This window comes from Centruroides vittatus, unplaced genomic scaffold (assembly GCF_030686945.1).
Source record: "Centruroides vittatus isolate TY-2023 unplaced genomic scaffold, ASM3068694v2 scaffold_149, whole genome shotgun sequence".
In the NCBI taxonomy this organism is placed as follows: Eukaryota; Metazoa; Arthropoda; class Arachnida; order Scorpiones; family Buthidae; genus Centruroides; species Centruroides vittatus.
The window spans coordinates 3,417,184-3,440,552 of record NW_027122681.1 but is presented as its reverse complement, the minus strand read 5'-3'; the positions used below and the strand labels follow the sequence as shown (position 1 = coordinate 3,440,552).

At 31.0% G+C, this 23,369-nt stretch overlaps 1 protein-coding gene across 2 annotated transcripts; it reads right to left on the bottom strand.

Moving 5' to 3' along the window:
* Positions 1-654: 654 nt before the first annotated feature.
* LOC136987331 (uncharacterized) lies at positions 655-23,012 on the bottom strand. Of its 2 annotated transcripts, none has more exons than XM_067285060.1 (7): positions 22,671-23,012; positions 21,080-21,241; positions 16,326-16,495; positions 11,032-11,190; positions 9,495-9,659; positions 1,115-1,354; positions 655-1,048 (listed from the first exon to the last, which is right to left on the bottom strand). In XM_067285060.1, exons 1-7 carry the CDS (start codon positions 22,802-22,804, stop codon positions 825-827), a joined length of 1,254 nt encoding a protein of 417 aa, XP_067141161.1. In that variant the 5' UTR covers positions 22,805-23,012; the 3' UTR covers positions 655-824. The 2 variants fall into 2 exon arrangements, with proteins under 2 accessions (XP_067141161.1, XP_067141162.1); XM_067285061.1 differs by having other exon boundaries at positions 21,080-21,238.
* Positions 23,013-23,369: the final 357 nt, after the last annotated feature.

Below are 23,369 nucleotides of genomic sequence, written 5' to 3'. Positions count from 1 at the left end.
TAAATGGTAAGTACAAACATAATTATTAAAATATCAGATAAACTAAGGTGAAAAAAATAAATATTAAGAGAGAATTTTGAGAAATTGTATGTGTGGTTTGCACTCTCCCATTTTGCTGTTTTGTGAGCAATTTCGTTCAGAGTATACACAATTTGATCTTGTATACTTTCCGCCAATTAAAACACACGACAGTAGTGATCTGTATCAAGTGAGAAAGATCGATCTTATCTTCCAGATCAATCTAGCTGAAACAAAAAGTATAGGCACCCTATGAGAAAGTACATTGTCTTTAGAGATGTGTGCGTGCCAAATCATATCAATTACCATTTTTTACAACACAAGATGTCGAAAACTACATGGATCAGAAAGACCATCTCTAACTGGTTTGTCCAACAGGTTTGACATAAGAAAAATGTTGATTTTAGAAATGCTTGCAAGCACCTACCACTCTAAGTTAAGAAATGGTATAATTTGATCTGGTTAGACAACATTGACTTTAGAAACTCAGCATGTGTTTTCATAGCAAATAACTTTATATCACAAACTTCAAAATATATCAGTATATTTTAAAATAGTTTTACTTTCATATATGCTTAATACGAAATAATATATTATTATTATTTTTATAAAGATATGTCTATTGTATTCCTCCCTTTTACATGTAACACAAACATAAAAAAAAATTATGAAAAATCAAAAGCTTAATACTTTCTTAATCTATTGAAACACAGCTTTCAGAACAACTTCAACTTAATATAGATATTACATATAATCATTTCTTTTGTACCAAATTAATTTTTCCTAACTTACTTTAAATAACTAATTTACAAAATAACACAACAATCATCATAAACTGGTGTTGGTGGCTGTGGCATCAAATGTGCTGGTGGATCTGCATAGTAACCATCCAAATATAATCTAAAAACGTAAATCCAACGTTCGTTGAGCTCGGAACGATTGTACGTAAAAGTGGTTTCAATTCCGTGCCTGGCTTCTCCGCCCGTTCTTAATCTCATTGCGGCCGTTTCTGCACTCAATACACGAGCCCCTAAATAAAGACTCTAATTAGTTATTAAAACTTTAGATAAATTACAAAAAGATATACAAATATTACCTGTTAATTCAACCCATCTCTTCAATCTTTCTTTTACCATTGTCAAACCTTCATATTCTTCAGAAAGTGCACCTACAGTTACTTGATAAGGAACAATAGTTTTGCAATTTAAATGAAGGGGAGGTGGAAGTGCATTTAACTCAGAACATTTTGTATAGGTCACTCGTAATATTCTCACGTAGTAGGTATTTCTACCTCCGTGTTCTGTATAACTCATTCGTTGTGTATCTACAGCACCATCTACAACAGTTTTAAACAAGTTTAAAAATCACATTCGAAAAACTCAATTGAATTCATGTATCTACATACAAGAACAATTAAAATACTCTAACCATCTATCCAGATTGTACTTTATACATGCATAAGTACAGATAAGGAGATACACATACAAGAAATTTTTACGCAGATAACCCATATTGATGTATACCTTGCAAAAGATTGCTGGAACACCATCACATAACTCATCTCTAAAGTGAAAACATGACATGAATACTAGTGCTGTAAGCTAGAACTTCCAGATATTATTAAAAACACCTTTCTCACTTTTTATAGCACCTTTTTAATTAAACAAACTAATGTTTTCAGCTATTTTGAATAGCCTTCCTCGGGTTTAACATAATTTCCAACATCAATTAGAACAAGATGTAAAATTTCCTACAGAATTTCCCAGGAAATTTTACATCTTATGTTCTAATTCAGGAATTCCAAGTTGAATGGTAATAAATTTATAAATTATTCAGTAGCCATATAATATCTGAGACTCGATTTTTTCCCTTTTATCTATTTTTCAGAAGTACAATAATATCTAAAAAACAAATATTCTATGTAAGAAAGCTGTTTAAGCAATCAACAATTTGCATGGTTTTGTTGTACCTGCCACATTGATCTATCAATGTTGCAACCATTCTCTCTTTCTATTTGCTATCAATTTTCACTTTTGAATACAATAACAGAAAATAAACATTTTAAATTTTGATTTTCTGGACTATATTAGGGTAATAAAATTCTTTTGTTTCTGTAATACTTTTGTGCAAGTGGAACTGTGGCTTTTATTTGGTGTAAATAATTAGTATATGTTAAAATCAATAATCAGTTTCAAAATAATTTTCTGAGATTCAGTACATAGAGGAAGAATTACCAGATCTTAATGGCTTTTGAAGTACAAGTTCAAGTAAAGCCTGGTTTAGGCAAAGCCTAACAAGCCAATATTCATTGCACAAAACTGTAGCTTGTGACTAAAATTTGTTCGAACATTTAGCTTAAATAATCACACTTCCATCTAGCATCACGTGTTCAACTAAGTCACAGAGAATCAGAAAATTTGTATTTTTATGGAAGTCGTGTGACTCCATGATGTGTGCATTTCAAAATACATTGTACAAAATACAGTGGCTATGTGATCAAAGAAGTGTTAACATCAAAACTATTATTAAAAAAGGTTTAAGAAGGATGCTTACAAATACTCCTTGAACAATCAGGTAAATTACATCAAATATAATGAAAATCTGTAGAATGACGTGCTTCATTATTATTAGATATTACTTTTTATGTATATATAGTAGACTGAATAAAGATTATTCTTCTTAATAATTTGTTTTTAAGAGGCTTCTCACCATAGATATATAAGTACATACAAGCTAATGAGCTTTTACACTCACTTTTGAATTATCCAAGAAGAATTCTCAGGTGGACTGACCCGATTTGCGCCGTAATAGGGGTGAGGAAATCGAGCTGGAGGGACTAATTGTGCAGTCAAGCGTGCTGCAGGTTGACATTACTAATCGCTCATCGCTTGCCTAATGCTGGGTTCGAACCATCGGTCGTTTGTTTTTTTTATTGTAAATTTCCGCCATCGATTAGCAGAAATTATGATTTTATCTGTTATTTTTATACTTTTCTTTCTTTATAACGTTTTTTTACGTTTATTTTCCTGTAATTTGAGACGATACAGCTTTAAAATAAACAGATCACGTTTCACTTGCCAATAGACTATCTTTATTGACATCGGTTTCTTTGTAATCGGAGAGGAATAGATCCTGGGTCAATTACAAGCGTGTATTGCTTTTGTAGTAATCTGAGTAGAGCGGGGGAAGTCACTTAATAAACTGCCAAGTGTTTTATTACCCTTTAAACAACTCCTTCCCACTTGTTATTCTTAGTAATCGGAGAGGGGTAGATCGTGTGTCAAGGTCAGTAAAAGTTTATTACTTTAGCAACAGGGTGTCATATGAGCTGCCACCCACTCCCCACTCTTAATGACAACAACGTGCTAAGTGTATTATTACTATGTAAACAAAAACTCCTTTCCCTGTGAGAAGTGGGTCAGATGTCAAGGCTACTGTTTGATTGTATTGAACAGAATGCTGTCCTTGATATTTACGAATCATTTTGTCAGAACTGTTTACTTTTAATACCTTTCTTGTAATTTATTTCCGTTTCGGTTATAAAATTGTTTTTATCATGTTTTAAATTTGCGCGTTTTATAATACGCTTGTATAAAGTAACGAATTAAAATTGAAATGCACATTTCATTGTTTCATAAAATATTTATTGATTATACAGAGTTGAAGTTTGCAAAAATGTTTCCATATCTCTACATCTTCGTTATTACATATATATGAATAAAATATATTGCCATTTTATAAACAGATCTTATTGAATTCAATTTGTTTTATTTTATTGTATTTATATTCGTATTGTATTCGAATTCACCATTTTATAATTTGTAAATATGCACGTATCACATTATATTTCATTCGTTTAATTCTATACTACTTATGTAAAAACTATTTTTATATCATTTAATTTCCTTTTATATGCACACCAGTCATAAAATTGTTGCACAATTAAATGTTATAATAGTTATTATAACTGTTACTTGATATTAATGTGCATTGCTGGCAGATTGGTCGCTTACATATATTTGTGATTTCTGATTGGCGATTCTGATATAGGTCGGTAATGATTTACGGCCAATACGCTTTATGCAGGGTGTGACCAACAAAAATGACCAATCAAGCAATTAGAAGAAGGTGTGGCTAAAACCATTTAACAAATCATGTTCAAGGAAGTTTTCCAATGTTTTATTGGATAATAACAAACCAATACACTTCGTGTTTTGTCTGTCAACTTTCAAAACTTAATCAGTAAGCAATACAGTGGTGAGTTTGCGAAAAGAGGAGGGGAAATAAAATTCAGAAGGAAAAAGTGATTAGGAAAGAAACGTAGATGTGGAAAAAAACAAAAGCATGTCACCTTTATAGTTAAACCCGTTTACTTAGAAAAACAAATTGGAATCTTAAAGAGTGGGTCTTCGAAGTAACACATTAGTCCCAATTTCCTGTCGTTGCTCTCCAATTAATTTCTTTTCTATATCCAGGTAACGGCAGACTAGATCAGTTGTAGAGAAAGGACAATGTTTGATATTCATCAACCGAATTGTAAGAATAAAAGTTTCATTACCTGGTTTGACATTCGTAGCATTACAAATCGTGTGTTTGTCGAGTCTACTCAGAACCCGAAAATTGATGATGACGATAATGCGATGTATCGCTCTTAATTATGCAATTTAGAATAATTATTTTCATTGTAGTTCAAAACATCTTCAGATTGTTTCCAATATGTTAACTTCTTCATTAGAAGGCTTCTATCGAAATCGTGCTCAGAAAAATGTATAGCTTTGTTAAAATAAAAAAGTATTCATTAAAAATTTAAACAAGTGTGTATATTTATTTTCTTTTAAAATGTCGAAAAGGATTCCTGAATGGCATGTTTCCCGGATAAACAACTTTACAGAGGCAACTTTACGCCTGCAATGATGGCTTTCCCGTAGAATTCTATGTGATGCGTGGGAAGCTGCCATTCGTAGATTAGGTCGCATTAGCTTAAAAAACTAATTAAAAACATATAAAAGGAAATTAAATGATATAAAAATAGTTTTTACATAAGTAGTATAGAATTAAACGAATGAAATATAATGTGATACGTGCATATTTACAAATTATAAAATGGTGAATTCGAATACAATACGAATATAAATACAATAAAATAAAACAAATTGAATTCAATAAGATCTGTTTATAAAATGGCAATATATTTTATTCATATATATGTAATAACGAAGATGTAGAGATATGGAAACATTTTTGCAAACTTCAACTCTGTATAATCAATAAATATTTTATGAAACAATGAAATGTGCATTTCAATTTTAATTCGTTACTTTATACAAGCGTATTATAAAACGCGCAGATTTAAAACATGATAAAAACAATTTTATAACCGAAACGGAAATAAATTACAAGAAAGGTATTAAAAGTAAACAGTTCTGACAAAATGATTCGTAAATATCAAGGACAGCATTCTGTTCAATACAATCAAACAGTAGCCTTGACATCTGACCCACTTCTCACAGGGAAAGGAGTTTTTGTTTACATAGTAATAATACACTTAGCACGTTGTTGTCATTAAGAGTGGGGAGTGGGTGGCAGCTCATATGACACCCTGTTGCTAAAGTAATAAACTTTTACTGACCTTGACACACGATCTACCCCTCTCCGATTACTAAGAATAACAAGTGAGAAGGAGTTGTTTAAAGGGTAATAAAACACTTGGCAGTTTATTAAGTGACTTCCCCCGCTCTACTCAGATTACTACAAAAGCAATACACGCTTGTAATTGACCCAGGATCTATTCCTCTCCGATTACAAAGAAACCGATGTCAATAAAGATAGTCTATTGGCAAGTGAAACGTGATCTGTTTATTTTAAAGCTGTATCGTCTCAAATTACAGGAAAATAAACGTAAAAAAACGTTATAAAGAAAGAAAAGTATAAAAATAACAGATAAAATCATAATTTCTGCTAATCGATGGCGGAAATTTACAATAAAAAAAACAAACGACCGATGGTTCGAACCCAGCATTAGGCAAGCGATGAGCGATTAGTAATGTCAACCTGCAGCACGCTTGACTGCACAATTAGTCCCTCCAGCTCGATTTCCTCACCCCTATTACGGCGCAAATCGGGTCAGTCCACCTGAGACGCCTTTGCTAACAGGTAGGACGACCTGGCTTATCAAGTGATCAATTTCCGGAAGCTGCGCTGTTCATCAAATATAATGAAAATCTGTAGAATGACGTGCTTCATTATTATTAGATATTACTTTTTATGTATATATAGTAGACTGAATAAAGATTATTCTTCTTAATAATTTGTTTTTAAGAGGCTTCTCACCATAGATATATAAGTACATACAAGCTAATGAGCTTTTACACTCACTTTTGAATTATCCAAGAAGAATTTCAAATCCATAAAATGTGCTTAATGTAAATGTTGAAGCAATTGATAGTGTGGGATTACAGACTACACAACGTTAACTGCTTTACACTTTTGTCTAAATCAGGCTTAAGAACGTTTATTATTATTAAAGCTTGGATTAATGTACAGAAAAACAACAAAAATCTATTTTGTCATCTTGGAATTCTCGAAAGTCCTTTCGATAGCAACCAATTGCAGATATTACTTGAATTTCTATTTCCCACGAAAAGAACGTTCTACATTTTAAAACCGAGTTGATATATGAAGGGTGCAATGCCATAATGTTATAAATGCCAAAAAACAAACTTTTTAGGAGAGAGAAAAAACATTTTTTCTAATGAACAAACTATAATCAAATGCTATAAAAATTATTTTAACAATTTACACTTTGGAATAAAACATTGGGTTTAATTTCAAACACCTAAGTATGCTGGTAAGGAAACAAAAAAAGTTTAAAAACAGGGTTAGAGCCATAATGTTGTAAATGCCAAAATTGTGCAAGTGCATAAAGTTGTAAATGCCAAAAACAATCGCAATCATAAAATTAATGTTTCTGCAGCTGAAAAACAGTTTTGAATACCAAAAACTTACATTTAAATTATTAAACACAATTTACAAATTCAATATCAATTTTAACATTAAAAACAGGCAATAATCTATTAGTGACTGCTTCCTGGCTTCAACAATGTTGAGCCCACAGTTTTGGTACTTGAACTGGGCTGTAATCTTTATCAATTGAAATATAATTATGATAAATAAAGGAAAATATAAACAATAAGGTATTAATTTAGTGTAATAATAGTTAAAATGTATTTAAAAACTTCAAATTTAAAAGATTAATGGAAGTCCGAATATCATTTTGAAATATTAAATAATAAGGTGATACAGGTCAACTATTAATAAACTGGGATTCAGTTATCCGGTTCTGCATAAAAAAACTCACTGCATTACAAATTGGAATAACAAAATGATGTAAATGTAAACCGTAACATTTTACGCCCAAAAGTCACGTGGCTTGCACTTTGGCACTTAAAACGTTATGGCTTGCACATAAATTCATCTTCAAAATATAGCCACTTAGAGCGCCACTATCGCCACAATATTTTTTTGTAGGAAAAAACATTGCATTTAAAATTCATTTCTTCAATAAAATGTATTTTGAGAAAAATGGCATTTACAACCTTATGGCATTGCACGCTTCATATAAACAATTTTTGTTTTCTGTTTGTTTTCTTTTGCAAACACCTGTAGGCGTAAGAGCTAATTGTGCACCTTTGATAGTTTTGGAAAAAATTATCTTGGCAAATGAAAGTCTGGCAGCCAAAATCATTTTTCACATTTTTTAAAATAGCTCTTGCTATTAAGTTTAAGAAAAGGGAAAGATGTCAAATGAGGTTGAATGAGTAATTGTGAGTTATAATCATTGGCGATCCATATCATTGCATTATTGATGCCAGTCTTCAAACAGCTGAGGGTTATCCACATAAAATTATAGCAATTATTTTATTTACATACTTTTTCTTCATTTCTTTCCATTTGTAAAAGATTAAAAATATGAAAAAATAACTTATGTGATGAGATTAAAATTGACACATTACTTTATCTGGTCAATTTTACTATACATTCATTTACTTTTCAGTATCATTTCATTGCATTTAATTTCAATTAATTATAAAAAAATAATACATTTTTTTGATTTGTTTAACTAACTGTAAATATGCATAAAAATAAAACTAAAAATCCAGCAATGAGTTGCATCACTTTCCCAGCAAGATTTAAAAGTTGCGTGTGATGCCATCTGTTATGAGATTATATTAAACAGCTTTTATATTATTTATTTATTTTAAAATGGCAAAAAGCTTAATTTTGAAAATAGATATGAGTATTATAAAACATTGTAAATGCTAATAACAAGAAAAATCTTTATTAAGTCTGACTCTACTAGAGATACAACACACAACTCCCTCTATCTCCTCCTCAATTTTTAAACCACTAAAATTTAATAGCATCAATGTCCCTAGCACACAAACCATCCTGCAAAATTTCAGAAATTTTCAACAAAAGGCACAGAATCTTAGTCAAAAGTCAAAACAAAATATCTTTATTTTCACCTGAAAATAAAGATATTTTGTTTTGACTTTAGACTAAGATCTCCTCTATTTTCTAATCAAAAACTACAGCAGTATATACAGTAAGACCCTGCTTAACGCTGATTCAATATAACGCAGTCTGCTTGATGCCTAAAAACACTCAAAATTTACTCTGATTTGAATCAGCATAAATGTTAAAATGGCCTCGTTTAACACTGTTTCGCTTAGCGCTTTGTCGTCTAGGAACGCATCCCCCGTGTTAAGCGGGGTCTTACTGTAAGTCCTGTCAATAAACAAGGTCCAAGTAGACAGTATATACACAGAAATGTAAAACAGTAAGGACACAGAGGTAAAAAGAATTAATATTTTGTTGTTCTATTGACGAAACTTGTGTCAAGAGACATTTTACTCCATTTTTAAGTATAGCACATATTAATGCTTACAGCATTATTTAAACAGTGAAGAATCTATGAAAGGTCAACCATGCTGTGTGATATCATTTTCCTATGATGTACACTATGAAGATCAATTTTTGTTGGCTGTCTTTATTTTTGAATTCTTAAATTAAATTTCAGTCAGAGTAATTTAATTAATTAATGTTATATAATTTAAGATAGTATATACTGTACTTAATGAGAAGGTTCTAGTAAATCCCATATTTTGACAAATAGTGACTATTAAATGCTGGTTAACATGGTCTATAAGGTTAACAAGGCATCCAGTCCACCAATCAACAAGCATGCATATTTCAAATTGGTGTGTTCCATCTTGTACAGTTCAAATTTGGAATGTTAAGAGCTCAAAGATGTCCATTTAGTATGGAGGAAAATGTGAGTTTTTAGCATTTCTGTTGGTTTTTGGTTTTTTTTGACAGTAGTTTATCATATTTTGACAGTTGAAAGGACTAAAATTTTATTAGTTTTGCATTTAATACTAAAATATGTAAAGAAATGATATTTTACTATAGCTTACCATATTTCACCTTTAATTCCAATGATTGGGCATTGCAATATCTGATACATCTTTGTGCTGCACACCACTGAGATGCCATTTTAACAACATTGGAGAAAGGTTCATATTCTGGATTGGAAAGTAATCCTCCTTCATATATTGTCCGAGGAACAAAATCTGCTATACCTATTAGAATTATTATTATGGTTATTATTCTTTTATATGTTAAAACTACTAGAAATTAATTATTGAGTATTATTAACTAATAAATATAATGTAGCAACAGCAATACACAATGACTGTAAGTATAATTTGTAAGTTAACCTTGAACAGGCAACTGCAGGTTACAGCTGTTTGAAAGTTGCTCACTTACAATATAACAATGTGAGTACCTTTTGATCAGCTATCAAGTCGGAGGGACTTGCCTACTAGTCAGAGATGGCTTATTTTTCTGTAGTTTTTATCTCGAGGGGACGGGACTAATTTTTTGTCGGGTCGAGTGTAGGAGGGAGGAGGGTCATTGGTAAGGCAACAGCCAATATATCAGCAAAGGAAGACACCAATTAACAAGGAAACGACGGTTTATTGGATAACTAATTAGACATTACAAAAATCTAACATTGAGTGAATTTACTAATCCCTAATTCGCAAAGGGGAGAGAAGTTCACAAAAAATGGTTCCATACCTCTTTGATAATCCGTATATAATCCTTATATAATCCGTAGGCAATTGGAGGTTAGGAACAAGGGTAAAATTTAAATCCACAGCGACTCGTTCCCAGTCAATGATTGACTCCCCTGAGGGGGGAGAAGTGGCTTTTATAGTTTTGCAGTGGGAAAACTGTCGCGTGATCAATGATCTTGGAGGTAAAGGTATGTGTGGAGGTTAAAGTTGTCCCTGAGATCTAAATAAAGTGACAGAATCGGATGGTAACTATAAACTTTAAGTCTTGTTGTGTGCAAATAATTGACGGTATAGGTGAATGTTTACATTAATAAAAAGGGAGGTTAACATTCCTTAGCAATATCATTTCTTTGTGTTTCATGTTTGTTAGGAAAATAGGAGATTAATCAGGGAAAAAAAATCGGTATAAATTCCCAGATTTCACAACAATAATGAATGAGTATGTGCCTTAGTGTTCCAAAGACAAGAGTCAAACTTTATGTTGCTTTGGATTACATCCCTATCACTATCAGCATAGCCAACATTTGCTTCTGGGAAATGCAACTTGCACTTTGTCAATGGACACATAATCATCATCACTGAGTAACTCAGAGAAATGATGTTACCTTCAGACACGAGTTGTGAAGTATATCAATGTTCACAGATCAATTTTTGAGCATTCATTGAGAATGTAATAAATATGTCACTCATTATTATTCTATGTATTTGAGCAACTTCCAAATAACTAAATCTCTAAAAACTACTAAGAATAACACACGTGTTTATGAAGTTCTTTTGTTTACGATGCCCATTCTATAGTCTCCAAACTGATTTCTTTCTCCTCCTGACTCACGCTGTTTAAAATTTATAATTGAAATAAAAAATTTACACTTACCAATTTGTTCTCCTTCTGGTTCACCATGTTCAAAAAATATTCTTATAACAAACAAAAATTTTGTTGCATATTCTCCACTCTCTGACCAGTTTGAACGATCCGGATCAAATCCTGAACTCGACTGTTTCATTTCTTGCGATTCAATAGAAATAATTCTTCCTAATTAAAAACATTCTGTTATAATCAACTTTTTTATTTTTAAATTAAGAATTTAAATCATCACAAAAATTTAGTACACAACTGAATAATTCAGTATGCTACAGTCACGTAATATAGTTTATGCAGTCCAAATTTATTTGACGAGAAAAAAACAGACCTCTATAAATAAACACTTCTCATTTAAATGCTTGAAAAATAAAAAATTGGAAGCATTTTTTAAAATCATACAAAGTAGAACCTCCATTAACGGACACTCCCAAATAGTGGACATCTCTACTTAACAGACATTTTTACAATCTCCAGACCCTTCAAATAGGTCATCTGTTATATTAACATCTAAATAGCGGACACTATAAATAATGGACGCCGTCGTCCATAACCAACCTTACGAAAATGCAATGTCTCACCTTCAATATTCTGAAAGAAATAATTACAAATGAAATATTTTAACATGAAAACAAAGAATCAGTTCAAATACTCTTACAGACGATGAATTTTGACTGTAGGCATTAAATAAAGACTGGCTTAAAATAGGAATAGGGGAAGAGGGCAAGTTATAAAAAGTCAAATATTCTTTATCTGTTTGATTAAGTTGTCAGATTAAAACATCTCTATCACCATTTATCGTATACATATTAATGCTATTAAACTTCTGTCTTATTGTTGGAATTAAACTTATGGTACGAAAAAGCTATAAACTCTCCTGAAGTTATTCATTTGACAAGAACTGTAGTATCTTGATTGATCAAACACACATCTCTCAACAGACTTTCTTATAGACTAATGCTGAAGTTAGAAAGTTTTTTTTATTTATTTAAATGAGAATCACTGGAACATGAATCTGTCTTTGAATCAGGACAAAGATGGATGCAAGTGTTTAATGCAAAACAAAGAAATGAGTCACAGTAACACTTTCCCAGAATGAGAATGAGTGTAAGTGTGCAAGATGCTGCAAGACAATGAAATCTTACAAAAATGGCAAATATTTAGTGTACAATTAAGAATTTTTATTTAAATATTTTTTTTTCAAATTGCCAATAGCATAAATGTGAAAGATGCATGTAGAGTGTCTGCATATGACAGGATTATACTGTGTGTGTGTGTGTGTGTCTGTCTGAGTGGGGAGTGTGTATATCATCATCAATGGATCATCATGCTAACAACTCTGAAAAGTGAAATCCTTTTCCAGAAATATAGGAATAATGATGGAAGGGTGAGTGTCTGGATATTCTCACAATCCAGGGCCTAAGAATGAGGGACCATGGTTCAAGTCCAGATTACATCCTGTAAAATTTTACATTAAGTTAAAACCAATATTTTTCAAAACATTTTGCACATCTCTAACTTTTCATAAGTAACAATAGGTATAAATCAGTAGATTTATAATGTATATTAGAAAACTACTGATTTATACCTATTGTTATTTAAGTACAACTGTATTTCATTCTTAATCTTACTATAAAATGGTAATGCTTATAAAAATATATTAAATGTAAGTATCAATCATATCAAATTTTCTTTTTATTCATTAAATAAACATAAAACTGTCATTATTTAATTGATTATTATTTCAGAAGCGTCTAGTACAGTAGTTCTCCAACTTTTTCGGCTTGTGGCACACTGTGATAAATATTTTTAGCTTTGTATACAAAATTAAAAATATATTAATGTATTTTAAATTGTAAATAGATTTGTACTATAATAAATGTATCTATAAACCTAACCTAGCTATCAGTTTATCACAGATGTAAAAAATTTCTGTACAAACACTAGTTTAATAGATAAAAATCAGATTTTGCAACTATGACAAATATAACTCTGGTTTGATACGGAATATCTTGTGTATACAATATAAAGACATTAAAAATTTTTAAAGTTGTATTGCTTATCTTGTTATATAAAATAAATGTAATTTTATTAAAAGAACATTTTTAATGTGGTAAGGCATATTTACACACAACAGCAGTCTGTTTTTACTTTAATGTTTGAAAGAATACTCTAAGGAGATTCTGGCCTCTTATGAGGTCATTATATTAATAATAAAATAGCATTAAGTTTATGGGAGATTGACTAAGACCTTTCCTTAATCATCGTATTCACAGACTGTTATCAGAATTAATATATTCCAAAGTTTAGAAGTTATGTTTATATTTAAAAAAAACTGCTTACCGTAATCAAAATTTCTGTTTTAGTTATTATTATCTTCATTTATAAACAGGCATTTTTATAAATATGCTATAGTAATAGTATATTTATAAAAACAAAGATGTGGTAACATTTTTAGCTATTTTTGATCAACATTTGGTGATTTTTGGCTACTTTTGAAGCATATTGATTGAAAATATCTGGCGACCTTCTATCCTTCACATATATAGTTGATTCATTACAATACTTAGGTTTTCTCATGTATTAGTTGCCTTGTGCATAGCCACATGTGATAAATTTTGCAAATATAACCATGTATAGGCTGCGACCTATAGTCAACATTTTAAGATATTTAAAAAATAAAACAGAGTCAAAATAAACCAGTCTGAAGTGAAGGTCTGGGAGTCCAATTTGTAATCTAATGAAGTTTTCAGAATTAGTTTATGGAAAGCTGTTTAATTTATTAATTAAAATATAAACTTTATTATTGACTTTCTAAATTAGATAAGGAATGGCTGAAGATGATGTGGCTGTCTGCCGTGCTGTTTTGTATAATTGTATATACAATAGGAACTCCTTTCTTCTTTCCTGTAATTCTTCTTCTTTCTGTCTTTAACCCTTTCTGTCATGTGATAGGAGCTGTACTGTTAACGGGTCCTGATTGGCCAGTGTACAAAGGGAAAGGAAGGGGACCTGGGGAAACCAGGAGTTGATGAGAATCACTTTTGAGTTTTCCACTGAGGAGATAGAGGTCTGATGAGAAGTGACCGAGAGACAAGCTACAAGGAATCAGGCTTAGGAGGAGAGAGGGTCAATATAGTTGACATAGGGACGAGGACTTGGAACTAAGTAAGCGAGCTGTTCCATACAAGTAATATAAAAAAAATTTTTTTATAGTCAATTCCTACTTAGGTCAACAAAGAAAAATTTTATTTTAGTTCACACTCTGCTAAATATCTTATATAACAGAAATTTTTTTCTCCCATATAAAACTAAAATTAATTAATTAATATTTGAAAAAAACTGTATTAACATCAAGTGTCATCCACTACAAGTTTAAAAAAATGTATTTGAACTTGAGTGGATGAATAAAAAGTATTTTATTAACGATTGAAAATTTGAACAAGATATATATAGGGAGAGTGTGAACTAATAGTAGGAATTTAACAAGCTCAAGGACTTTCCTCGGCACCTATTTAAGGGTAACTGGTTTTTATTTCTCTGGATGCTTATGGATTGGATATTCATCATCCATGAAGCGACCATTGTCGACATTACCCTAGTATCAGGACCCATCGATCTAAGCTACCACTAGACTATCCAACTATCCTTCATCCTTTCTTTTCTCCTTCTAGTTGTAAGTAGTAATAGTATTGGGTTTAAGATGAATTGTAATTGTCTTAGTTTTAAGTGACACTGTATGTAAATTAATTGTTGCGGGAAGTTCGTGCGAGAGCAGGGACGTAGTACATATATATACTTTTGTTCTCTGCAATGGGCAGTCTGACCTCTGTTCCCTCATTTCGATCAATAAAAGCACAATTTGACTTATTTGTGTTGTCTTATTATCATGTGTTTCCCACCCTTTTACAATCACATCAGAAGACAATAATAAATTATAAGGGGTGATTCAGCTAAGAACGTACAAACTTCTGGGAGGGATAGATTGAACAAAAGATAAATCAGAAGCAATATAGCAATGTTTGGTCAGAAACACCATCTTCATGCAGTAGATGGTGTTGTTCAGCCACAAGACTGCTTGTATGTTCTTTCAGGATACTGTCAGTTGTAGATCTCATTGGCCTGCAAGATCATTGGACTTAATATGTCTTGATTACTACTTCTGTGATTATATCAAAGGACTAGTGTACAATACCCCCATTGAAAGTGATGAGGACCTTGAAGCATGCATCGCTGTGAATGCTTCAGAAGTCCAAGACACACCAAGAACAAGGACGACGCCAGCCAATGGATAAGGGGGGGCAAGATGATGTAAATTGATAGAGGATATGAATTGTATTTAGGTAAAATAAAAGCGATTCATAAAGTTTTAATCATTTACTATGTACCGGAAAAGAAATATCTCAAATAAAACATTTTCTTTAACTTATAAGAAGCCTAAGAAGATTATTTTAATTAAAACTTAGCATTTAAATAACTTTTTCAAATTTCTAGGGGAGGGCAGCTGCCCCTCTGCCCCTCCCCCTGGCAATGCCCTTGACCAAGAATTTTCCAAACTGTACATGAATCCATACACTGGCAATGTCAAGCATGTGTTACAGTTCACAATTGCAATTTTGAACACCTTCCGTAACTTCGATGCATTTTGCAAATGTCTTATGAGTAATAAAAAGCATTTTGTTCTCTATGTGCTGCTCTTTCATTTTTTGTTCTCTCTGTACACTAGCACATGAAGATGGCATTTCTGACCAGGCATTGCTATATGATTATGATTTGTCTTTGCGCAACCTACCCGAACCAGAAGTTTGTACATGCTTAGCTGAATCACCCTATAGATTAAAAATCAGTAAAGAATGATCTTGAATAAACTGTACTTTTTGAAGAAACACTACTGCAGTGTTGCAACAACATCCCCACTAATTAGTGAGATGTTTTACTAGTTTTTCCATATGGTATTTAAACATGAATTTATAATAAAATATTACTCTTAATCACTAACAGACTGAATGAAAGAAATAATTGTTTTGTGAATCTTAAACTCAGGTATTTGAGAACTATATGTATACTAAAGTCTGAAAGTGATTACAATCAACAGATATTCTTATTACATTATATATAATTTAGTCTTCTTCCATCTTTACAGATATCTCTACTTTTTAAAAACTTTATTAAATATAATTAATGCTGTTGAAGCTTTTTAAAAAATATTTGAACCTCTGCTTCCACGACTTATAAAGTATATATGTTTAATGAATTTCAAGCATTACCAGAAAATATTTTAAAAAATAATATATAAATATCAACATTACCTGGAATATTACGTAAAATGGAATTGTTAAATCTATCCAGAACTTGATTTAATTTCTCATACTGAGCAGATCCAAACATTGGGTTGTCTACTACATTTGGAATTAAATTACAATAACCAATTTTTTGAGGTGGTCTTTGTTCCAATCCATTTCGAACAACGAGCCATAATCTAAATTGAAAAATAGATATTAAATATTAGGCTATAAAAATAAGCTTTTGTTAATATATTTTAATTGTATTTGAGAACAATGAAATTAAAAACTACTGAAAGATAAAGATCTTAAATGGTAACTTATAATAAATTTCATTTTAAATTCTGTGTAAGATTTAAGTTTAATTAAATTTTCTGTTACTGGTTTTGTTGTGGATTTTAAAGAATTAAAAGCTATTGGCATTTTTTCTCAGTAACACATTATACAAGGAGCATTTGTTAATGTAGGTTTTATTAAAGGAAATGCATTTCGGGTCTTAACGACCCCTCTCCAGTCCTTATAATGGTTGATTATTGGTTATAAATTGACATTAACATTAAAGAAAATATTGGGTAATTAACTGGGTAGAATCTGTTTACAAGGATAGAAGATACAAAATACCAAAAGCCAATAGTTTTTTATTCTTTAAGATTTGTGTGTTTGTAAATATTCACTTGCCTTTGATGAAAGATATAATTTTATTGGTCAAATTGCCTTCAGTGGTTAGCTTTTTAAATTCAAATTGGCATATTAATTCAATAGCATGTTTAATTTGTATGAGTTATCTGAAAATGGCCTATAAAGAGAGCCGAAAACATATGTACTGTGGAGAAATAAATGTTGGGATATTACAAAAAAGTGTTGAAATTTTGAGCTATTTCATTTTCCAGTTTTAAATTTATAAGCTGATATCTACAATGTACATTTTTTCAAGTAAATAGTTTAAAGATGAGAAAATGAAACAGCTCTGTTTTCTTTAAAAACTATGAATAAGAATAAACTATTATTAAGTATTTTGTTACTATTATTTTTTAAATCTATAGCATCATTTAAAGCATATCGTAAGTGGAGACCAATTTTCAGATTTTGGTTTTTATTTAACATTAAAATACAATACTTAACTAAATTTTGCAATAAGATTCACAGCCTATTAACATATATGTATTTTGGCATCATGCTCTTATCAGTTTAATATATAATAAAACAGCCAAAAAAATGTAATGTATTTAAAATTTCTAGACATATTTAGAATAATCGTGTTGGATATACAGTGATACCTCAGTTTTCGTCGATAATCCACCCAAAAACAATCGGCAAAATCCGAAACCGACGAAAACCGAGGCAATTATTTCCATATGAATCAATGTAAATCCAATTAATTCATTCTAGACACTCCAAAATACATACCAAAAACACATTTTATAGAGAATTAATATAGCATTAAATACTAGAAGCAATAAGAAATTAACATAAAAGATTAATTAGCATTAAGATGAAAGCAATGGAATTGTTCAGCTAGACACGTGGGGTCTTATCTTGTAGAAGCTAGTTGGACATGAGCTTCTAGCATATATCGCCCCATGGTAAAGTGTGACGTAATTGTCATATAATAGTAGTTGTATGCATTATGATGGTCGTATCAAAGAGAATAATGCCTTCCAGGAAATCTGTTTAAGGGTAACTGGCGTTTCAGACGTTACAGACGTGGAGAAAACCAGAAAATTCCATGTGGCCAGCCCGTCCGGACGATGCGCAAACACACAACCGAACTCCCAGTGTTCAGGAAATGGAACCATTAACCAATGGTAGGCCGTCGCGAGGTAATGTTCACACAATGCAAAATAATGCCACACTGTGCCTGGAAAACACGAGTTGCCCTTTGTTTTCGCAAAATTAGCAGTGAGGTCACTTGAGCACGCTGACAAGATCCGAGGCAATCGACGAAAACCGAGACAAATTTTTCACGACAAAAATTGACGAAAACAGAAACCGCCAATAACCGAAGTCAACAAAAACCGAGGCATTACTGTATTTAAAAAAATTCAACAGTATACTGGACATGCTATTACATTACATATGTTCATTACATATGTTACAAAAAAGACTTAAAGTACACTATTAATAAATTAATATGATTCTTTGTTTTCTTTTCACCAGATTTTCTCATTCCCTCTTCGTATCAGGTTTAACATGGACTTTTGCAGTTATCTGTACCAATTAACCTTAAATTTAACATTACACTCATAAACATTACTACTGTTAATACGAGAAATCCTCGTTAATTAGAACTCGAATAGTTCTTAGCTGTACTTTTGTCCCAGCTGGGGATGTAGAGATTTACACGTTAAGATATTTGGTTAGTTCAAAATTTGAAGTAAAAATTCTGTCCAAACTCTGATATGTGTATGTTGACTCATTCGTTTAGATCGAAGAGCCTCCACGCTATACGAAAACAATATATCAAGTAAAACTCTAATGTGATCAATACCTTTCCTTTTACAGTAACAATTTTTTGGGTGTCACCTTACTTACAGAGTACACTTTTTTTCTCTTGTCTCTAAAATATGGCCGGATTTTGGGATTGCAAGATTGATTTACAAGTAGCAGATTAAAATATCTGTAGGGCTCTAGGCTATTAAACTTGGATGAGTTACTATATTTTTGGCCACTTTAAAAATAATTTGAGCTACATTTCTAGGAATTCTGCTTAACTTTTTATAAAACTCATCTGGCAACCTGTGAAGTTCTCACTGGAAACGTACTGTTTACCCACAGGATTTAACGAGGATTTCCATTATTATTAAACAATGTAATATAATACTTTATTAGGCTTACATTTATTAAAACTTCTGTGCTATTAATTTATTTTTTATATTTTTTTCAAATTTTAACCTGTTGTACACATTACCTTAACATATATGTACATAATTTGTTTAAATAGTATTAAAATAATAATCTTTCAACATATGTATTTATTCATGTCCAGACTGGATTAATTTCAATTCTTTTATTCTTACTCTACCAGTGCCACTTATCATTCAATTGTGTTCCATTGTTATTATTTAATTTTATTATTGCTACATGTTCATGTAATTTTCTTGTAAACAAATTTTTCTCTCTTTTAACTAATTTTATTGAATTTTTAACTATTTCGCAACCTGTATTGTTGCAATATTTTGCAACTGCTGAATTGCATTGATTATTTCTAAATGTGTAAATGTGTTCCTTAATACATGTTTTTAATTTTCTTCCTGTTTCACCAATGTATTTCTTTGAGCCACAACAACTACAATTAAATTCATATATCACTCCTTCATTTATTTTCTAAATTTTCTTCTTTTTTCTTTTATAGACAATAATGTGTTTTTTTGTATGGTATTATCATGTTGTGGCACTATTTGGATATTATATTGTTTTAACATACATTTTAATTCTTCAAATAAATTTTTTATATATGGTATTTTAAATCTTTTAATTTCACTGTTGTTTTTATTTTCATTTTTGTTCTTGTTGTTTATAATTTTTAATCATCTTTTTAAGGTTTTAGGTAATCATTAAGTAAATAATTATATATTACTTCATCTATTTCTTTATACTTATTTCCTTTGTTTGTTGTTCTATTCATTATTTTATTTATATACATTTCAGACGTACAGGTATTCCTTGATTAATGCGGTTAATTAATTCCTCGACATAACTACATATATCAAAATTGCGTTAATCCAATATGGTATCTATATTAAGTAAAGATGGTAAAGCTGCATTAATTAAAACTTCTGCTGCATATATAAAAGGATTACCAGAATTAATTATCACATTAAATCAAAACCAGGTTAAGCAAAGGATACCTGTATTCTTTTTGATGTATCTTGGTACTTTTGAAAAATAATTAATCACCTTTGGGACTACACATTGTTTTGTATTGTTATATTCCATTATCCCCATTTCTGCTAAATTTGGTCCAATGCCCGTTCCCAATACCTTCATTTTGTGTGAAATATTTATCTTCAAATTAAAAGTGATTATTTCCTAAAATAAACATTACTAACTTATTAACAAACACAGATAACCCATGTTATCTATGCATATATCCTTGCATATATTCTGCCTAATAATGTTTTTCCTTGCATATATTCTGCCTAATAATGTTTTTCCTTGCATATATTCAAGGAAAAACATTATATTAGTGTTAGATTAGTGTTAGATCAAGTGTTAAATTAATAGCACAGAAGTAATATATAATTCAGTTCTTAAGTATGTAACAGTAGATAAAATGAAGTAAAACATATATAAGTTAACAACAAGAATAAATATTTAATAATATCATGTAATGTTACATTAACAACCAAATTGTTAAATACTTCTGAACTGAAAAGAATCTGAGTAAATACTGTTTATGTACCTCAAGATACATCTATTTATTAAATCAGAAAGCTCTAGTCTTTCATGTGATCTAAGCATTTATTAAAACTTAATAGTAAATTATTGTTATGAATAAATCATATGATAGGTCAAAGTAATCAAACTAACGTAACAAATAAAACTATCCACAAAAAAACGTTAAATATTTAGTTAATACAAGTAACACTATTTAATTAAGAGTATCTATTAAGTTTTATAGACATTTTTATAAAGAAAATTTCTTACATACTTTTTATTAAATAATTACTGTATAAAATTAGAGCTCGATTTAGATTAGATTTCTAAAAAGCTATTTTAGAAATTTATGTTAATATCTGAAATTCTTATTTAACTAAAACCATATCAACTTTTATATTTACCTCAAGGCTCTCATATAATGTGTGAACGTTTTGCCATATTCCACATAAGTCATTTTTTCAAGTGAAGGCACTTGCCTGGATTTAAATTCCACACTTTCACATGTTTTCACTTCATATAATGGATTCCCTCTCAGCCAAACATTTGCTCTTTCAATAAGACTTCTATTTCAGAATAAATAAAAGTGTCTACTTAATAATTTGTTTTAATTAAATTGTTAACTTATTTTCTTATTTATATTTTCAATGCAAATAGCAAAATAAATTAATAAGCACTTTCGGACACTCCTCGTACGTCTTCAGAATCAATACAAAAACTTCCAATGTTCCAAATAAACACGGACAAGAAGTGTCGAAAGACAATTAGGTTATAGATTATAAAAAATATGAAAAGGATATTTACTTAAATTTCTATTTGTGTTTCTATATCATACCAATAAAATTTGAATTTATGACCTATTCAATTTTTTTTTAAATTCTTTCTACCCTGTGGGCACAAAGAAAGTCTTTTTAGAAAATTCCTTATGGGTTTGGCCAGGTCTACAATAGGGGCAACCAGATGGTGAGGGACAGACCCTTCCTAAAAAGTTCTGGGGGGTTTTCAACCCTTCTAGATTTGATCTAATGTCCCCAGAGCAGTAGACTGCCACCTAAACCACTTGACTATCTGGTTGTGTATCCTGCTATAAAATCACCATATTTACCTTTCTATTTGACCTCCTACGTTGACAATTGTCACTTCTTGAACCATATGGATGGTATATAAAGGAAGTCAAGGGACGAAAAGTGCATTTTCTTGGAACAAGGTGTTCTGGCTTTGTGAACAAGAAAAGGCAAGGGGAAATGGGAGTATTTTATTGTGTTTGTCTCTTCACAGAGACACAGACTAAAACCTTTCACAATGTTGTATAAGATCAAGAACCAACTAACATTGGGTGATTGTACCTGCTCAAAGAATTCAAACGGTGCCGGGCGGAGGGGTGAAATACGACACGTATGTTGTTTATTTTACGGGCAACGCCGTTCTCGCGGTCTGGTAGGGACGACTTTTAGTTCTCAACCTGAAGAAGGCCTTGGTGGAGGCCAAAAACGTTAGTTGGTTCTCTATCGTATACAACACTGTGAAAGGTTTTAGTCTGTGTCTCTGTGTTACGCACTACAGTGTTATTAAAAGAAGTCGTTTATTGTGTTTGTTTCTTCCTTGTTTTTTCGCTAGCCAGCTGACTACCAAAAAGTTAGAGCTACTAAGTATCTAATTCAATTTTGACCTGTATTCAGAAAATAGTTTTGCCATTGATGCAATAAACTTTTGCTAAGTTTTTCATTCCTTACACAGAGGGTGCCAAATTATTGAAAATATATAAGACAAAAGCCAATGAATGGTATCTGTCACTCTTTAGTACCAATTGTTTTGGAAGGCAGGCAGACAGGTAAATAATAAAGTATGTCGTGAACGTGCATCCCCACTGTTTCCTTTCTTCTATTTGGAATCAGACGAGCCGCCATTTTGGAACCATAGGTAACATTAACCAATTAAATTTAATAAGGGTAACAACGATTATCTATAGTTAAAAAAATAATTCAATATACTCACCCAAAAGATTCATATTTTGAAGAAAAAAATCCCTGTTCAATAATATCTGGTATGAAATCTATAAAAGTCAAGCTTCCTCCGAGAGAAGAATGTTGATTAGTCGCTTGACTATACGAAGGCGGGGGTATGTCCATGCTTTATTTTCTAATCTGAATTAAACAAATCTCCAGTTGTTAAACATATAACTTACTCGCACGCTTACTACACTGCTTCTCTAAAAGTGTCGTTCTATGACGCTTTTGGAAATTCCTCTTTTACGTCACACCGATAACCCAGACAATTGTTGCATCACACATCGAAACATACCATTGACAACACGTGATGTAAACAGGCATGTCTTTGCTCCCTAGCGCCATCTGACGAGTGCCGTCAATTTCTTCTTCCAGTTATACTGAGCTTTCGTGAAATTCCCAAGAAGTTTTTACTTTTGCCGCTATTAAGAAATCACTTAGAGACTGATGAACATTAATTATTGATTTGTAACCACGTATATAATAAGAGTTGTCGTCATATGATTTTTAAAACGGTAGAATTTGAATGTACTGTACAGTACATTGGGTGATCGTAATTAATAATCTTATTTAACGATCTCTGGAGGAATATTTAGCATTTAAATGCAGCCATATTGGCATGGTTTAATTGATATTATTTTAATGTAATTTAAAATGTTATTTAAATTTAAAAATATGAGAAACGCAC